The sequence below is a fragment of the Bactrocera neohumeralis genome, chromosome 5, assembly GCF_024586455.1.
Source record: "Bactrocera neohumeralis isolate Rockhampton chromosome 5, APGP_CSIRO_Bneo_wtdbg2-racon-allhic-juicebox.fasta_v2, whole genome shotgun sequence".
NCBI lineage: Eukaryota > Metazoa > Arthropoda > Insecta > Diptera > Tephritidae > Bactrocera > Bactrocera neohumeralis.
The window spans coordinates 33949795-33969134 of record NC_065922.1 but is presented as its reverse complement, the minus strand read 5'-3'; the positions used below and the strand labels follow the sequence as shown (position 1 = coordinate 33969134).

The 19340-nt window shown below is 36.8% G+C and overlaps 2 protein-coding genes across 9 annotated transcripts in view; both read right to left on the bottom strand.

The window, feature by feature from the left end:
* Positions 1-323: 323 nt before the first annotated feature.
* LOC126759573 (uncharacterized) lies at positions 324-17849 on the bottom strand. The gene is made up of 2 exons (XM_050474450.1): positions 17838-17849; positions 324-3172 (listed from the first exon to the last, which is right to left on the bottom strand). Exon 2 carries the CDS (start codon positions 2960-2962, stop codon positions 2612-2614), a length of 351 nt encoding a protein of 116 aa, XP_050330407.1. The 5' UTR covers positions 2963-3172; positions 17838-17849; the 3' UTR covers positions 324-2611.
* The window catches only part of LOC126759517 (serine/threonine-protein kinase tousled-like 2), a 202098-nt gene continuing 183081 nt past the window's right edge, over positions 324-19340 (bottom strand). For 4 of the 8 annotated variants that reach the window (XM_050474350.1, XM_050474352.1, XM_050474354.1 and 1 more), the window contains 6 exons: positions 5612-8170; positions 5092-5270; positions 4835-5027; positions 4564-4769; positions 3611-3830; positions 324-3529 (listed from right to left, as the gene is read on the bottom strand). In XM_050474350.1, coding sequence (XP_050330307.1) covers positions 3260-3529; positions 3611-3830; positions 4564-4769; positions 4835-5027; positions 5092-5270; positions 5612-8170 — 3627 coding nt within the window. In that variant the 3' untranslated portion in view covers positions 324-3259. Of the gene's footprint in view, positions 3530-3610; positions 3831-4563; positions 4770-4834; positions 5028-5091; positions 5271-5611; positions 8171-8362; positions 8538-9109; positions 9939-14158; positions 14567-19340 lie in introns of those variants that run through there. The other 4 variants (XM_050474349.1, XM_050474348.1, XM_050474351.1 and 1 more) reach the window with 4 other exon arrangements.

The window sequence follows — 19340 nt, the reverse complement described above, 5'->3', positions numbered from 1 at the left end:
TAAAGACGTTAGCACTAGCACGCACTGCTTACCCGGCACGGCACGCGGTGTAGCGCTTTAGCAATGCTCAACCCTGAAATAACCTCAAATAACGAATATTGCCTCTTTCTTTTGTCACTCTGGACGCTTACGCTAGTGCATAGATTTATAACAATTGCACGTACCTACAAAGGTAACTATGCGTTCGATTTATGCTTTGGCGTCTTAACATGTTGTTAATGTTGCTGTTGTTGTAGTGGTTATTGTTCACAGTGTTGGTACGACGCTTGCATGTTTTTACGTTTTTTTTGTGGATTTTTTTCGCTTTTAATTACACATACATATAATTTTATGTTATTACAGATTTTATTTTTATTTTTGTTTTTTGTTTCTTCTGCTATACGCTTCTTTATTACATACATACTTGCATACTTATATATTTTTTAACGTCCTGTTTGTTTTGTGGTTGTTTTGCATTGTTTTATTCACTTGTTTATTGTAATAAACTATTTTTAGTGGTAATAATATTAATAATAATAACTAAAACTATAAATATTCTTGTTGTTTGTTTTACTTTAAATAATAGTTTAGGTTTAGGTTTTGTTTTTGATTTTTGTTTTCAAAATTTGCATCGTTTTTATCAATATTTTGCTTTATTATTATAGATGTATTTTTCATTTTTTCACTTACGCATTCCTTTCATTAATTATGTGTTTCTTCCATAGCATAAACATTTTTATTATTTTTGTGTATTTTATGCTGTTCTCTATTCATCAATAGTTAATTGTTAATAATTAATTAATAATAATAATAATATAATATAATAATAATAATAATAAAATGTGGCTTGCGGCTGGCTCAGCTCACCCGCTGAGCACCGCGCATACCCAACCACACCCCCGCACTGGCTATATTAGCCATCATATTTATCATATCTAGAGCATTCGTTTTTCTTGCGCTTCGCAACGCTTTCACAAATTCTACATTTTAACTTATAATTAGTTGCATTTCTGTTCTCACTTATGCGATATTTGCAGTTATCGCTTTATACTTTTATGTTTTTTTCTTTTTGTTTTTTTTTCGCCGCTTTCTCACTTTCTTTCCTATATGTCTATATATATATATATATATATATCATTACAATCATCTTATGCTTATGTAGATTTCTATATATTTATATTCATATTTATATATATATATATATATATGTATAATGTAGTATGTGTGAGTTAATGCTAATTAGAAATAATCCTAAGTTTGCGTGCGCGATTACGTGTTGGTTTTCCTAAATGTTCTTGTTGTTAATATTATTTTCTTGCTGCTGCTGACGCGTTTTATTGTTTTTGTATTTTATGCTTATGTTTTTGTTTTTGTGTCTATTTTAATTTTGAATTCTGTTTTCTTCATCATTTCTCTCTGAACGTATTCGCACCGTTTCTCAACAATATACAATTTTTTTTTTTTGGAACTCATGCATTCCATAGCTTAACCTAGGCATTACCGCAAATGCTACTGATATCTTCTGCTATACGTTTGTTATACTTGAATTTCTATGATTTGATTCCAACGCTTCGCTTGCTTCGTGCACTTTTTTTAAATTTATTATCGAATTTTAGTGCACATTATTTAGTGTGGCATCTATTGCGTGCTCACAGCGACGTAGTGTGTCGTAATCGCGTTTATGTAACATAACTAAGAACAAAATGAAATCATTTTCTAACTTTTCGATATTCGAAAATTGTCAAAATTTGTAATGAAATAATGAAATTCGTGGAAAAAACCAACGCCTATTGTTACATACAAATTAATACCGATTCGCGTGTACAACACACCACCGCAACACCGCGCGAAAGCTCAACTGTTTAATCATTTAGTTAATATTACTGTACAATGTTTTGCAACTTATTTGTAAGAAAAAAAGGAAACTTAATAAGCTATTTTAAAACAAAAATGCAAACCGTTTGGCATTTCAAAGGCATTTCAAGGCTTTTATATAACGATTTCTATATATAAAATAGCACAACAAAATGAAAATTTAACGCAAGTAAACATGCATTTTTCCCGATAGCATTCAAACGACTATTTGACGAATGTTTTTAGTAAAAACTTTTTATCGATCGTGTTTTTTTTTACTCTAACCATCTTGAAGCCAACGTCACATATATTTTTCATACGCCGACTGCTGCAAACGTGCATATTTTTTGAAATTTTCTTACACAATAAACAAATTTAGCAACGCTAAATGCAGTAAGCGCACAGTTTGAAGTGAAAAAATTATATATGTATTAAAAATGTTCATGCATTCAGCAATTTGAGACTCTCAACTATCCATTTACCGTTTTTAGCGTCGCAAACACAAGCGTATGTCAAGCGTGCCGCACTGCTGATCTAACATTTGCTGCACTATCATTTGCATTTGACAAAATTCAAGTATATTATCACATTTTCTTGGTTTTTTTTTTTTATAATAATTTTGATACTTATGCTTTTACGAAAGTCACCGAGTCAAGCATTTGAATATATATGTATTTACTAATAATCACTTACAGCCAGCAACACTTATCGCGCACAACTCTTGCCGCCATCGAGCATCATGATTTTTTCTTGGTTTTTATTGTTTGCTTGTTGTTTTTTACAAGTCTTGTTTGCGGCAGTGTTGATGCTGATGATGATGTCTGTTGGGCGACGTTGTTGCTTTCAGTTGACGATTAATTGCGCTAATGCTGCTGTTACAGCGACCGCTGCTATGCTGTGCCATAGTTCGTTCTCTGCCAGCTGCGACACATTGTCGTCGTCGCTTGATATGACGCTGCGGCTGTGTGGCGATGTTGTTGGTGGTGGTGATGCTATTGTTATAATGCTCTGGACCAATTGTTGCTGATGTGTTATTTACTGCGTTTTTTCTATGCGTGTAGACGCAAATTTGCGTATTCTCCAAGACTGTTGGCTCCATGGACGCGATCGGCTCGCCAGACGTTAACATTTTAATGCTATTATTACTTTGATTGCAATTGCTATTGTTGTATGTAGTGTTGTGATGGTGATTATTTTGGTTGTTATTGTAGTTGTTGTTGTTGTTGGTATTGTTCTTATTACTGCTGTTGTTGCAATTAAAATGATATTTACGACTTTTGCTGCTACAATAAATGTTGCTGTTGTTGTGGTTACTACTGCTATTGTTGTTGTTGCTGCTGTTATTATTATTATTGTTTTTGTTATTATTATTATTACTCGCGATCAGCATCAGCAATTAGGAATTTGAGTTGCGTTTGGTCTGCAGCTAGGATGAGCTCGACTGATTCAAATTACCGAACATACCCGCCGAAAAGGATGTTTGCCCAGCAGAATTCGCTTGTGAAGTGGTCGACTGCTGCTGCTGCTGTTGTTGTTGCTGTTGCTGCTGTTGTTGTTGCTGCTGCTGCTGTTGCGTTAACTGCGATTGACCGCGCCCATGCTTGGGAATTGGCGGCTGTATATATTCATGTCGCGCCAATGCAAACACATCCATGCGATCCTCTTTGCGATAGGCCAAACAACCGCGTATGAAACTCTTTCGAAAGAAAACAAACAACAATAAATCACAATTCTAAAAATATAATAATGCAGTATGCGCTTGTTAACGCCAACTTACCTTTGCTTCATTGGAGACAGTTGGTTTATTAGAGAATTGTACCTCTGTGGCTTTGAGAATTGTGTTCTCCTCAAGGATGGTGGCCTGCGACTGATTGTGTCCAAAAGGCTTTTTGCCATAGAGGCATTGGTAGAAAATAACACCAACACTCCAAACATCAACTTTCGATGAGATTTTCGGGGGATTCTTACCAACAACAAAACATTCGGGCGGTAAATACCTGTATAGAAGGCAACATTTTTGAACAATTAGTATTGAGTTACTACTTTTTTTAATTTAAGGAGTTAGAGGTAGTCAGAATTTCGAAAATATGTTATTTTTTTAATTTTCTTAAATTTTAATATCTAAGAATTAATCGCTCGAAAACTGCTCGGAAGATTTCAATGAAATTTAAAAACTTTTTAAAAATTAAAAACAAGTGCTTAATTAAAAAGGGATTTTTTCGATCTTCTTTATTAACTATTTTTTTTAATTTAAATTTTTTTTTCAATTTTCCATTTTCCTTTAATTTGTATTTTTTATTCCGATTATTTTTAATTTCATTTTTTTATTTATTAGATTTTCTTGTGAATATCCAACGGTTGTACCTGACTAAACTCAAACAGCTGTTACTTTTAAAATTATTATTATCTGTCAAGCCAAATTGACACCTTGCTATGTATTGTTTACTGGCAAAAACAAAATTATTGAAAATTGTAATTTTTTTGTCTCTGACTACACCTAACCCCTTAATATCATTTAATTTTTCATTCAAATTTACGTTCAATTACTTATTTATAATTTATATATATAATAGAACATATCACCTTAAAGCATCAATATTTAAGAAAAGTGTGCACAGTTGTTAAGCGAAAATTTAGTTTACTTCTCCCTGCCGAAATTGTCTACAACTATGTCGAATCACTTCACAAACTAATCTGTGTGTGTGTGTCTGTTGCCCCACACATACTCACCAATAGGTTCCCGCGCCTTGGGATGTCAAATCCATGCCATGGTCTGGATTGTAATTTTCATCATCCATCACTTTAGACAAACCAAAATCGGTGATCTTAATCTCACCACACACATTGCCCTCAGTTAATAGAATGTTGCCTGGTTTCAGGTCATAATGTATAACTGGTGGTTTAATCTCATTCAAATATTTCAAAGCCGAAACAACCTAAAATATTAAAATCTTCAAATTAGCAGAGGAAACTTGTAAAGGTAATCTTCGCATAAACATACCTGCATAATAATCGAACGCGCCTCACGTTCGGGTATAGTTTTATGTTGTTTTAGATAGAAATCTAAATCATGACCATCACAATATTCGAGCACTGTGCAAAACGAATTGGCGTCTATCTCGAACACATCGTACAGCTTGACCACACGTGGATGGTCCAAAGCCTTGTGTATATTATATTCTCGCAAGGCGTGTCTAAAATACAACAAAACATATTTAATAAATAGGTGATTATTTTTATTTTTGTATTCACACTTACTTGATGTAGTTGGCCTTTTTATCTTCCTTCCAATCTTTGTTTAGTTGATGCACTTTACACGCTACATATCGTTGCTCTTTCAAATCAAATGCTTTGTGCACTTCGGAGAAACCGCCTTTGCCGAGGAGCATAAGCAGCAAATACCGATTATTTAGCACTGGATGGTTGTTGAAGCGCGACTGAAACAAAAAATGTGAAATTTTAAATGAGCATATTTGCCAAAAATTTATAAAACAAAAAAAACAGAAAGAAAACGTTAACTTTGTTGAAGCATCTTCACAAATAAAAGTAATTTGTTTGTGATCGATCAGTTTATATGACAGATACAAGTTATAGTGATCTGATCTGGACAATTTGTTCGGAGAATCTACCAAATCTAAGGGACTAATTCGCTTATACTCGGACAGACAGACCGGTAGCCGGACATGGCTGAATACATGGCTTAGCTCGTCACGCTCACGCCTCCGACTTTTCCTTCTGTGTGATCATGATATAAGATAATATAGAATTTCTCGCTTACCTGATCTTCATTCAATATCCGCTTCAATTCGCGTATATGTAGATTACGCTCACGCTCTAACTTCTCCATCTCAAGCTGTAAATCGGCATCTTCTTTCTTGAGCGCATTTTGCCGCAGCTTCAATATCTCATCGTACTCGTAGTATTCTTGCGCTGTGTATGCCCCTGAGACGGGATCGGGTTTAAGGAACGTTGCATCGCCGCCACCGCTGTTGTCACCACGGCCGGTACCACTGCTGCCGCCGCCACCCCTATCGGAGAGACGATCGCCGACACCACTGCTACCGCCCACACCGCTGCCGCCACCATTGTGCAGCAATTGCGTTTGGCCGGCCTGTGTGGAATTGGAACGTGAGAGACCGCGACCACTGCCGCCACCAGCACCACCACCTCCAGCAGTCGAGCCGATACCACTGTCACCACCGCCTGTCAAACGATCACAACCAGCAATGTTAGTCGAATCGTTGGAGTTCGAATTCTGTTGCTGGCTATTGTTACTATTGGCGTTGCGTTTTCGTCCCGATTCCGCAGGCCGCTTTTTCATCAGCTGCTTCTTTTGACGGTCGATTTCTTCGCGCTCGGCTGATATCTCCTCCTGCCGTCGGGTAAGCTCATGAAAAGCATAGCCATCTGTCCAATTTTCCTGGAATGTGGCACCAACGCGCTGCGTCACAAATTGACCAAGACGCAGTCGATTTTGCATGCACTTTTGTCTCGCTTCCTTCTTTTCGATGCTGCTCTTCTCTTTAAGCAATTTCTTTACCACGTCAATGCACTTGGCTATTTGCGACTTGTGCTGGTCGATCAGCTTCTGATGAGCAATTATCTGGCATTTCTGCTCATCGGACAGTCTTGTCATCTCGTCGAGCTTCGACTTGCTCGATTCGATCTCCGAGTCACGCTCTTTGATCTCCAAAAAGGAGAGTTCTGTTTGCGTGCCCTTTGTTATGGTGCTAGCCGGTACCGGTTGCAAAGGCGGTTGCATGCCACCCATTGCGCCCGGCATAATGCCGGCATGCTGCAGTGAATTTAGCTGCACAGCGGCTAGCTGCTGCGAGGTTACGCCACTTGTTAGCGTTTGTTGCGCCGACGTGACTACCGATGTTGCGGGAATATGTTGCTGCGGCGCCGGACCCATAGGAGGAGGGGGTGGTCCACCGACAACACCAGCACCTAAGCCTCCCATGTTGTTGGCCAACACACCGACTATTGCTGACTGAGGAGGAACCATTGCATTGGAAGTTTGCGGTTGTGCCACACGCTGTTGTTTTGCAGCGTTATTCACCGCCACAGAACTATGGTAATGGAATTCGGGTGGTGCTTGGGATGTGGGTGTTTGTACACCGCCTGGATTCAGCTGTTGAGGACTAGGGGGATACATGCCATATGCGCCTGTACTAGTGCCACCGCCAGCATTGCCAGTGTTCTGTACTTGCTGTTGCGGCGTTTGTTGCTGTTGACCACCACCTGCCGATGGACTCTTCGAACCGCCCGTGTGTTGACGCATAGGACTATTTGTGGCACCACTACTCGGTACACTGTGCTTATTGAAGTATTCATTAATTTTCTTGCTATCCATGCCATGTTGCAATAGTCTTGCATTCTTTCCGCCAGCCAAGTTGCAGCGATCTGCCGATGTACCTATATTCAATGATAAATTTGTTTTGCTTAGTGTCTGTCCAGTTCCGATCATATTAGAAGATTTTGATGCCTTGTGGGCGCCAACAATTGTTGCATTTCCAGCATTATTACCTCCATTTCCTCCACTGCCAGTACCACTACCAGCGCCACCGCCACCACTATCTTCGGTATGAGGAAATTTCCTTTTACGTTTTCGCTCTGTTGGTGTACGTGACGGTTTTTCTAGACGACCAACCATATTATTGTGCTGCACTTGTTGCTGCTGTTGCTGTTGATTGCTGCTAACGCCTGCGCCACCTCCCATCATACCAGCTACGTCTTGGCCTATACCACTGCTACTCATCATAGCCCCTGGGGCTCCGTTATTGGACAATATACCTATTTGATTGGGAATGCCTGCAGAACCTAACATATCGGCAACATCTTTTTCACTATGTGATGAACCTGTGCTCATATTAGAATCCGGATTACTACTATGACCGCCGCTATGCGTATGTTGCAGCGCAGCTGGCTGCTGCTGTAGCGGAGGCGCAAGTGTACTATGTGTCTGAGGCAACAACTGTTGCTGATGAGGCAACTGTTGGTTGTGTGGTGGATGTTGTTGAGGAATTTGTGACTGTTGTTGATGAAGATGATGATGATTAGGCAACGAATGCAACGGTTGCGCTTGTTGTTGCGATTGTGTTTGCTGTTGCTGCTGTGCCGTATGATGCGTTATATGTTGCTGTTGTAACTGTTGTAATTGCTGTTGTGTTGGCGTAATTTGCTGCTGTTGAGCTATAATTTGTTGTTGCTGCTGCTGCTGTTGTTGCGGATTATGATGGGCTGCAGTAAAATGGTGCTGCTGTTGTGTCTGGTGATGATGGCTTATCGACGAAGTTGTCTGTGGTGCCATCTGCAATTGAGCGCCGGCGGACATCTGCAATGTACAAAATCGAAAATACGAATTAATATATTTTATATTTAACCAAAGAATTGCGACATCTTACGCGATCTAAAAATATATATGTATATATGAATTTTATAAACTTTACACTACAACTAGGTATTTAATGCTATATATATTAAAAACATATACACTATATTTCCAGAGTATTTACTAAACACTCACAATTTGCATACAATGCTGAAGCCATACCCATTATTGGTGACACCATCATAGAATTCCGGTATATATAATTGCATCTTTAATAATAAATGTCACAGTTAAGTTGGTTTTTACAACTCTAGTTATTTGTTTTCAGTGTTTGCTTTTCAAATAAATAAATGTTTATCTTAAGGCGTAAGTTAATATCCCAAAGACGAAACCTATGAATATCGATATCAACATTATAATTATCGATTATCACTGACCGACCGATAAAACAGCAGCTGGTGGAGTGTGGAATACAACAACACTTTAGGCTCAGATATAATATAAGGAAATATATACATATATGAATATATATTCATATTCCGACGTTCACGCAATAACGAGTCGTACGAAAAATCACAAACTAACGATTTAACGAACAACAAACGAATGAACGAATTTATAACCAACGAATAAATTCTTAATCAACGAACGAACGTGCGAGTAAACGAAGGTAAAAAAATAGTAAAAATGTCAAAGCAGGGCAGAAACAAAAATGGCTACCGTCGGCAAATACTCGTCAATTTGTCAGCTAGCCAACCAAATAGCCAACTGCTTCGCACCAACTAGTTTTTTTGCATTGAAATACACAACTACTACGCAAAACTACTTTTAACTACTAAACTTTCATTTATCAAATCTAATTACATATACACTTTAACTACTTATTCAGAAAAACGAGCAACACTAATTTGCAACCTCCTTGTGGATTCGTATTCTTGTCACCTTTTTTAAATGCCGCATTTTCGTTGTTGCTCTCTTTGCGTTACGTTTTAAATTTTCTTTCACGAATTTGTGATTTTTGTGATTTTCACCACGCTTGAGAATTGCTTTTGGCAAATCCTCGTGAAAATAAAAACAAATTCGACGATAATCACACTGATTTATTTCGTATTAAACGCAGCAAAATATTTGATCGCATTATTCTATTATTTAGTTGAACACTTATTTATTTAAAATTATTTAGATTATTTCAAATCAAATTTATAGCACCGAATAGTAATTTGCAGACCACAAAAACTTCTTTCTCTGACTTTGAGCGAAAAAAAATTCTTTGCCACTGATTCGTTTTTCTTCACGTCTCGTTTCGTCTCTTTGTCTTAACGAGTTCTGTCGCGAGTCGCTTCCAAAAGCAACGAGTCGGTTGTCAGTCACTCGATTATTTCTCGTTTTTCACTTCGTCATCGTTGTTGCTGCCAAGTCTTCGTCGTCGACGTCGTCGTCATCGTCTTGTTCACTATTGCTTTTTGTTGCTACTTTTGCCATCAACGCTGCTAAGTTTCATCGTCGTCGGCAGCCATTGTCGAAAAAACTGAAATAAATATTTTCTCCACATCTCACACACCTCTTTACAAAAATCTTATTTATTCTCAATATACGCATTTCTTTTCGTAATTATCATGTTTTCTAAATATTTCTAAATGTGCACACGATATTTCACTTGTAAAATATGCGTTCAAATATGTTTCATTAAATTTTCAATTAGTTTATTTCATATTGTCACTTTTATTGCAAATTACTTTAATTTACACTCAACGACGTTTTTCATTCACTCCGCACACAACTGACCGATCCAATGATGATAGTGTGTAAAAGTAAGGAAGAAAAATTTCATGCATACCGAGAGCTGTGCGCTCACAAATTTGTCACTGTGTATGTATATGAGAAAATATGCGACTGCTGAAAAGGTGTTGCCTTTACAAGTCCGACATTATGCCCCTTTCAATTCCCGCGACACTGCGCCGAACACAAGGCAATCAAATGTATCTACTTGCAAGTTGCTATTGACACTCGGAAGTGAAATAATTCAGCATTTAATTGTAAACAACGGAATCGCACTTACAATGTGACACCATAATTCGCTAGAAGGGAGATATTTTGCCCCCAAAAAGGCAGAGATGTGAACACTTTATCTAAGTGAGAATAAATGATTATGGCACTCTTTTACTTTTCTGGCGCTCACGCTAGAACGAGATAAATCTATAACGGCACGCAATTACACAAACACACAACTTTACTCATGCCTTCTTTGCGTATTGCATTCCGCTCATAAAAACCAACAAATTTTAATTTGGGAACGAAGAAATATGACAACACGATGATTCTACTGGCAAAATGAATACCGCACAGCAGGGATAGTTCACAGTGCGACTGGGTTGACAGTTAAAAAAAACGTTCAACACACTTACATACATGTATATATATTTACGTATGTATATCGAACTGTTATGCCTACAGAGAATACGAAATAAAACTGAATAAATAAATAAATCAAATGTGCGGTGTTTGACGTCTCTCTCGTTGGCTCGCTCGTGCTCTCGAGTTCCGCTTTAGCTTTGTTTGCAAATAATTGCAAAAACAATTCATCTCAATTTTGCAAACACTTCGGACAGTAGAAACTTGGGAATTAGTTGTAAGCAGGCAAAATTTTAACGAGTTTGAGAAATATTAAGTGTTTAGCTAGTTTAATCAGAAAATGACAGATGGTTGATGTTCGTGTGTAGCGAGCTGTATGTGCAGATACATTATGTATTTATGTAATTCAATGTACATACATATGAATATATGTAAATAAAATTTTTACAGATGCGCAAACATACATATAATTTAATTTGTGATAGAATATTGATGTAAAAAAAAAATTAAAGTACAATATGTCAAGTATTTTAATTGTTTTAGTAAAAAAATTAAAAAATAGTTTTTGAATAGCAAAGGTATCATTTTAATTATTTGTAACGCCTAATAAAATAATTACGTTATTCCATATGCTTAGGTAGATGAATTTAAATGACCATGCATCAATGGAAAACAGCAAATAGTTTTGAAAAAAAAAAATACAATTACACAGCATTTGAACTGCATTACCAACCATTGCGAAAACAAATCGGTTGAACCCGATGAGTCGATGAGTAAAAACAATGCCACCACATTCGACCCGAAAAAGTGCTGTTGATAACAATTATGCTGTCATCAGTTAACAGCACATACACCGTCATGCATACATACATACCTACAATTGAATATACATATGTATACATTATATACACACCTATGCATGTATAAATATTTCTTCACTACGCCGTGCCAGATGTACCGACCATCTGTCAATTTCATTTCGCTATAATCCCAAACGGAACGGCAACACCGCAGCTTAAATAAATAAAAGAAACTGAATAGACACAGAGCAGAAGCACGGTCGCTGGCAAAAGAGTGCACAGCAGCAAAACAGCCACCCGAGCCACCTTAAAAGCGAGTACGCTCAATCAATTATGTGCGAATACATAGGAAAAGTATGTGTAAGTTAGTTGAGAAAATAGCAAGCGGCGGCTGCCACATCGGTGTACAACGTTAGTGATAACGAATAAACTCACATCGTGCCAAAAGTTACCAGATAGAAAGTATCAGCAAACAACAAACTTCATTTGCGCAGCCCCGTATCTTCATACGTATTTATGCTTACGAATCTTATTCAAGTATTCAATATTATAAAATCCCCCAACTGTGTGGCAACACGATTGTGTACGTCAAGTTTGGTATCAGATCACATTGGCTTCGAATTGTAACACAACAGTTTAACAGTTCATGCCGATGAGTCAAGGTCGAGAGACGTCACGTCACGCAAATTTTCATTTTCATTCCCCACACACATACACAAAATAAATGCATACAAACACAAACATATGTAATAAGTTTATATGGGGAGAGTAAGAGCGAAATTTGAGTGCGTTCTCTCTTGTAGAAATTCCAATAGGGCAACCAAACATTTGCATTTATTTATAGCACTAACAAGCAATTACATACATGTGTGTTTGTATATACTATAAACGCACTTGAGTTTTTTCAACTTATTTATGTTGAGTGGGGAATAATAATAATAATGGAGAGCTGCGAACAGTTGGTGAGTGAGCGCTCTGTTGTTTTGATATTGTCTGTTATGTTTGATGTTTCTTTCTCTGAACAGTTCGGTGTTTATGTTTTGTTTTTATCGCTTATTCACGTTTTATGGAACGGTTTTCACATTTCGATTTTTCTATTTACATTTTTTTCGTTAAAAGTTTACATTGGATTAGAAAATAGGAAATAAATGTATAAAAGTGAGAGGGTTTTCAGTTTCAGAAAATATTAAATTATTAATAAATAATTATAATTATAGACAAACTTGAATTTGATCATTTGTCGGATCGGCCTATAGCAGGCCATTATAGCATATGCTATACAAACTGAACGATAACAATACACTTTTATTTGATATAATATCTTTAAGAAATTGGACATAGATTATCGTCCACGGCAATACTACAATGTCCGAACAAATTGTTCAGATCCGACCACTATAGCAGGTAGTTGTCATATGTTTACTACACTATTTGATCCGTCAAAATCAAATGATGAAGATATTTTATGTTTATTACTATTTTGCTACGTTGTTTTCTATTTTAATTTAAATTTTTTTGTTTTTTATCAGAGTTTTTACATCAAAATTGTGAGGGGTGATCTAATTTTTTACTATTTTACTACGCTTTATTTCATTTTATTATTTTTAATGAGAGTATTTGGATCAAAAAGTTAATTCTGAGTTTGCAAATCGGTATTTCATATGTGAATTTTAAAAATTATTTTAATTAAGATTTTCTGAAAAAAGGTAAATGTTAAATGCCTTTTAAAGGCATTAACTGCAATCCTGTGACAACACAACTGTGCGTGAGCTCCTACAGTTCTAAACAACCATATAACAATTATGAAAACGAAAGAAGTGCATACATACATAAATGAGTTTAGAGAAAAAATCAAAATTAATATTTTCCGTTTCGGATGTCGGCTCATTTAACTTTATTCTCTAAAATTTAAAAATTCATTTCAAACCTTCACAAACAAATTTTCAGGATTATTATCAGATTGTTCAACATCAGTTTCATTTTGACAACAATTAGATACTAATTTAAGTATGTAATTTAGAAAATTAAAAAAAATGTAATTGATTGAACATTTAGTATTAAATAGATTTATGCAAAATTTATTAGAAATGCACTTTCACTAAAAATATTTATTTCGGTAAATTTGTAAATTTTCACCATCTTTGCTCGGAAAATCTATACTATGTATAAAAAATATGTACATATGTATGTACATAGAGGCAGGCTAGAGCCTACAAACAAACACCCACAATAATATCTCTCAGACTTTATTAATTGGTGACCAAAAGCCGAAACAAACGTGGCAATAATACTCGCCCAGCGTGAGAAACACGACCCACAACCACAAATCTGACTTTAACGATTTAATCCAATTTTTCAAATTAACTGTCTGTGGCATTCGCACTGCTCCACATTTCAGCAAAGAAATATATACTTATTTAAATGCACATACATATGTATGTACAATATACATATGTACATACCTATGGACGGTATTATGTAGCGCTAACAAAAACTTCAAAAGTCGACAAAAGCAACAAAAATCAAAAGTGTACCGGAAAAAACATAAGCACGTGCAAGGCAATGATTAAATAAGAGAGCAAACCACTACTTTACTACTATTGCGCTTGCTCTTGTGCTCTTGCTAATTCGTTAGAGCCGAGTACCGAAGTTGAAAATGGAACACGAAATGCGCAGCGAACTGGCATCAAACATGTATGCTGCTTCGTCGCCCACTTTACGATTACAGAGTTGCGCACAAACATAAAAATGATAAATTAAAAATAGAACAATTTTCATATACATACACTACACACTAAATAAACCCTTTCGCAAAACGGAAGTCAAAATTCGAACTCACTCTCTCAACTGTTGTTTTTCCTGTTGCTGTTGCTGCCACTGTTGTTAACAGTTTACGATTTCGTTTCGTGATAGGCGCTGCTACTGTTGTTGTCGTTGTTGTATGCCCCATTATTTGTTGTTGTGCCGCGACATTAGCACTCATACAACGACGCTTGCCGCGGGGCGTCGACGGTTGTGGCTTTCCGCTTGTTATCAAATTCGAATTTGAACGATGACGATGCAGCTGTTGCTCTGCCGCTGCCGCGGCCACTACAACCATTTCGGTCAACATGGGCTGCACTGTGGCCGCAGTATTATTTGTAATATATGTGAAAGTGCCTGCACCGCTACTACTGCTACTGCCACCACCGCCGATACGCCGACGCCGCCGCCGCCACCGCTGCTGCCAACTAAACCGCCACCAAAGCCCGAAGCAGCGGGCAACATATGTGCACAATTAGACGACATGCAGCACAATCCAATAAAAATACACACACGCGCACAAATATTTTGTATACATACAAATTATCAAATAATTTTACACTCTCTCTGTATCTCTGTGCAGTTGTACGTTAGCGATACGACACTGCTGGTTCTGGCTGTTATTTGGTCGTTAGGTCAGTCGCGAGGTAAAGAGAAATCAGCTGATCGGTATAAACACAACAAACGAACAACCGGCACGAAACAGCTGCTCGTTTAGTTGGTCGTGGTCGTAATCGCCGTCGACAACACCATCAACAACCACATCACAATTATACTAAAACGATGTTTGTTTGTTTGTATTGTAAACAAACGAGTGCACAATCACTCGGCATGCGAGAGTTCAATAGTCACGACAGCAAGAGAATTACTATGTATTTTTTTTTTTTGCTTTTGTTGATTTTCTTTTGTTTTCTCGCCTACTTTGTGTTTCTATTTGCCGTTCGGTTTTCTTTTATTGCAGTTGAACTGCTGTAGGGATTTGATAAATTTTGACAGCACGTACTCGCCTGTTAAACAACCGAGTTTTTTTTATTGTATGTTTATATGTATATAAATTAATGATTACACGAAGTGTATTAAACGTGCACTATTGTCGTTGATTTGTTGGGGGATACAAAGATGACTGACCATCATGGTGAGACATCATGGTCTCTCGTTTGGCATTATTGGTTTCTTTGGTTTTCGTTGTTGCCGATTTCTACACAGACACTACACTTGCAATTTTTTCGTTAGCCGTTCTATTCCGCCGTTCGATTTTCACTTATTCCTCAATGTAGAAAAAAGGTATAGAAACCGGTCGGAGGAGACAAGATGCTGCCAATTTAAATATACTTGTGTATACACATATAATAAATGTTGCGCAGCAGAGCTAGTAACATAACTTTCGGTTTGCAGCAGTCCGAACGCCGGTATTTTCGTTTCGTTACGTTTGCTGTTGTCACTTTGACTGCTGCTATCACTTGAACTTGCTAGAATGTTTCATGTACATAAATATACTTTATGTATACGTTACGGACAACACACATATGGCCTATGCTGTTATTATGCTTTTGTCAGTTGGCGTGTTGTTGTTTCACCTTTTCTTATTAAGCGTATTAAATTATTGTGGTAGCCTTTCAATGACACCGCGGCGCACTAGCTTGCTGGCTCTCTCTTGCGCGTCGCTCTTTTGACTGAGTTGGCGCTGCGACTGCTATTGCTACGCCACTGTTAATTACCGAGACCTCTACGCTCTCTTCTCTGCTCTGCAGAACATTCACATTTTTCTTTCGCATTTACTTTGCACTTGCACAAGTGTTTAGGATTTTCTTTTCTATTTTTTCTACGTTTGTATAAATAAATATTTCATTTTTATCTCATTTCTTCACTACTTTGCTCTTATGCATGTATTATTTATCACTTAGTTTATATGTCTGAATTTTTTTCTTTCTACACTCTTGTCTATATTTTCTTTGTGAATTTTGCCAATGTGTGTATTTGTTGTTTTCTTTTTTGCAAATTTTTCAACTGTCGATCAAATGATTAAACACACGTCACGATGAACGCTCTGCGCGACCAACACTGACAGTTACGAACGCAGAGAAGATACTCGGATACCGCTGCTGTTGCTTTGGTTTTCAATTGGTTACGCGTCGTCGCGACGTTTCTCATTTCGTCTCGTCGCAACTCGCCACACCATCTTGCACTTAGTAACTGCAATATACAGCGCGATATACATAAATTATAGTTAACTAAATACGATGCATACATATGTATGTATGAAAGTATATCGCGGTTGTATAAAAGGTATGTACACACAAACATAAATGCTTGAGCCGAAAGTTCGACCGTCTCACAGTCTTCTGTTCAATCGATTGACAGAAAGACAGACCGAACGACTGTTCGTTGTCGACAAGGCGAACCAAGGTGAAATTAGCAAAATGTACTCGACTCGTACACACAACGCACACATGCGATGCAAACAAGCGAAGCGAAAATAATCAACTAACCGACTGAACTTAAAATTGTTGTTTTGCTTTGGGTTAGGTTAGAGAACGCGTTGCTGCCGGAATGACACAGCGCTGCTAAAGTCGTTGCCGACGTCGTTGTTGCAGCTGCTCCGCAGACTGTTCGCCTGCCTTCGTGCGGTATATTTGTATATTTTGTTCTTATTTGTGTCGATTTTCAACATACAGACACATACACAAATATTCATACATAATGTGGATTTTCATATTGCTATTGCCAGTCGATGTTGTATGTTGTTTGAGCTGTGGATATCTTCCTTCGTCAGACCAAATACTCGCGTTTGCAACTTATAATTGTTCGTTGCCACGTATGTACATACAACATACATACATATATGTACATGTGTACGTACAACACTTCAATAGATTTACCACTTTTCTTTCAGCGAGTGGTATCCATACGCCCCTTGGTATGCTAGTATCCACTGTCTATTTGCATAGAGGTTGAGAGGAATTTGCTATTTTTGCAGCGTGTAATTTTTGCGGGTTTCATTATTTGATCCATTAGTTGGAAGTTCGTTTAAACAAATTGCTTTAAGAAGCAGTTTATATAATACAGAATTCTTATTAGGTCAGTTAGAGAGCTTTGTGCTATTTCCTAACTTCATGACCCGAAGCGTTAAATATTCTGGTTGTCCCATTTCGTGTCAATTAACCACCCACTATTGCTCACAGTCTCACTACACCAAGAAGCAAACAATTTCGGCACGTATAAATGTTTGAAATACTGAATACTGATCAGTGACATTTTCTCAAGTTCGTGTCCTCACCACAATTCATGCTATTGCATAACTTTGAAGCAAGTGAGTCACTTTGTAATAATTAAAAATATATAAAAGGATATGTATCAATTTCACTTTATCACGCTGAGCCAACTTTGCTATATTGTAATTACAATGGCGGCCGCAACGTCAGCCAACTAGTAGACCGTGCTCGTTGAAAAAGTGAACAAATAAACGCACTGTGGCGCGACATAATGCTTCATTCGCCAATTTTCGGTCGCAAAATTTGACTTTGTAACTTGTTTTTGTCGTTTTTTTAGGGTGAACCTCGCTACTCCACAATGCAAAGCAAAAAAAAAATATCTATGTACATACATACATCTGCAGCGAAATGAAACGAGTGCTTTAATCGTCGTTGGTAGGTACCACCCGAAAGACACCGAGAAAGGCTTACAAATTTATGCGCGCTGCATACACACTCTACAAGATTGTTATTATTATTATTTCGGATTTCCATATATGGATTTAAGCATAAGCGCATAGGTACAAAAAAGATTTGCCTTTACTTCCAATATTAATAATATAATAAGAGCTGGTGACCGAAAACCGGTTCATATGCATTTGGCAAACGTTATTTTTTACAAACATACATCTATAAATATACATATGTATGTACATGTTAATAGAAATACATACTTACATACATACATGCATACATATGTATGTAAATATCTACGTTTAAGTATGAACATAAGCGCGGCATTTGTACTCGACTCGTCACCTTCTTTGTGCTTTCATTTACATATTTGCAATAATGTACCCTCTGAGAAAAATTTGTTTATTTTCAAAGGTAGTGTGTTCAATATCTTAAGCAAATAGTACATGCACATATGTATGTATGCATTTAACAAAAAAAAAAAACAAAAAAATGTGTAAGATACAAATTTCATCAACCAGCTCTCACAAAAATTAACACAATCATAAATATTTAAAAAAAATTGACCCAACATATTTAATCTGCTTTTAATTGGCAGAGAAAGGAGAAAAACAGAACAGGTAAAAATTGATAGTAATCGGATTAATTGTCTCCGAGTAATTGAGCTATACGTCTACAATTTAGATTTAGTTAGGAAATACAACGATCTACAGATTTAATTTCGTGGCATTATTTTATGATATAATGAAAAAAATACTTAGTTAAATTTCCTTCAAGATTAACTATTCATTTTCACACAATAATTTTTGCCCGCAATTTCGGACGTTATTTTCATGGTATTTAAGATGAACAAATTAATGTTTTATTTTGATCCACCCTAGTATGCAAGCTTATACATATGTATGTATGTATGTATGTATGTATGTATGTATGTATGTATGTACATATGTGTATATTAACTCCCGGTGATGGAGCCTAAAGTATAACAATAATTTTTAGAATCATTTCGTTTAAAAATATTATAATTAGCGCATTTATTAATGCTTAATACCTGCTCCTTTGTATTCCGAACTGTTCTTTTAACATTAAGTACAAAAATTAAACTTGTTTAAACGTGTTCGCACATGAGTATATTGGTTACAATTTCAAAAGTACCGTATTACTGCACATACCAAGCGAAGAGAAACTCTTTCGCTGCATCACTATTAAATATCTGCTCTCGTGCTCTCTGTGCGCCTACTTACCACCCACCATTTCGTGTGCACACCAACACTAATCATCTAGCCACGAAACTACTCACATATGTATGTACATATATATGTATATACATATGGATATGCATACGTACTTTCTTGTACGCACACACCATTGCCACACCTCGACTTTCCCCTCCCTGCACGAATGCATACAAGCAGAGTGCATGCAATTTACAACATAGGCGAAATTTTGGTTCTATTATACTCGCGCATGCAGTGCAAACTATCGCACACAGGAGATTAGGAGAACCACTCACTACGTATATAATATGTAGAGTATGTATATATGCACATATAT

Excerpts from the sequence above, each read along its gene's own strand:
- LOC126759573 (XM_050474450.1), bottom strand. The coding sequence starts at position 2,962 with ATGTTAACGTCTGGCGAGCCGATCGCGTCCATGGAGCCAACAGTCTTG.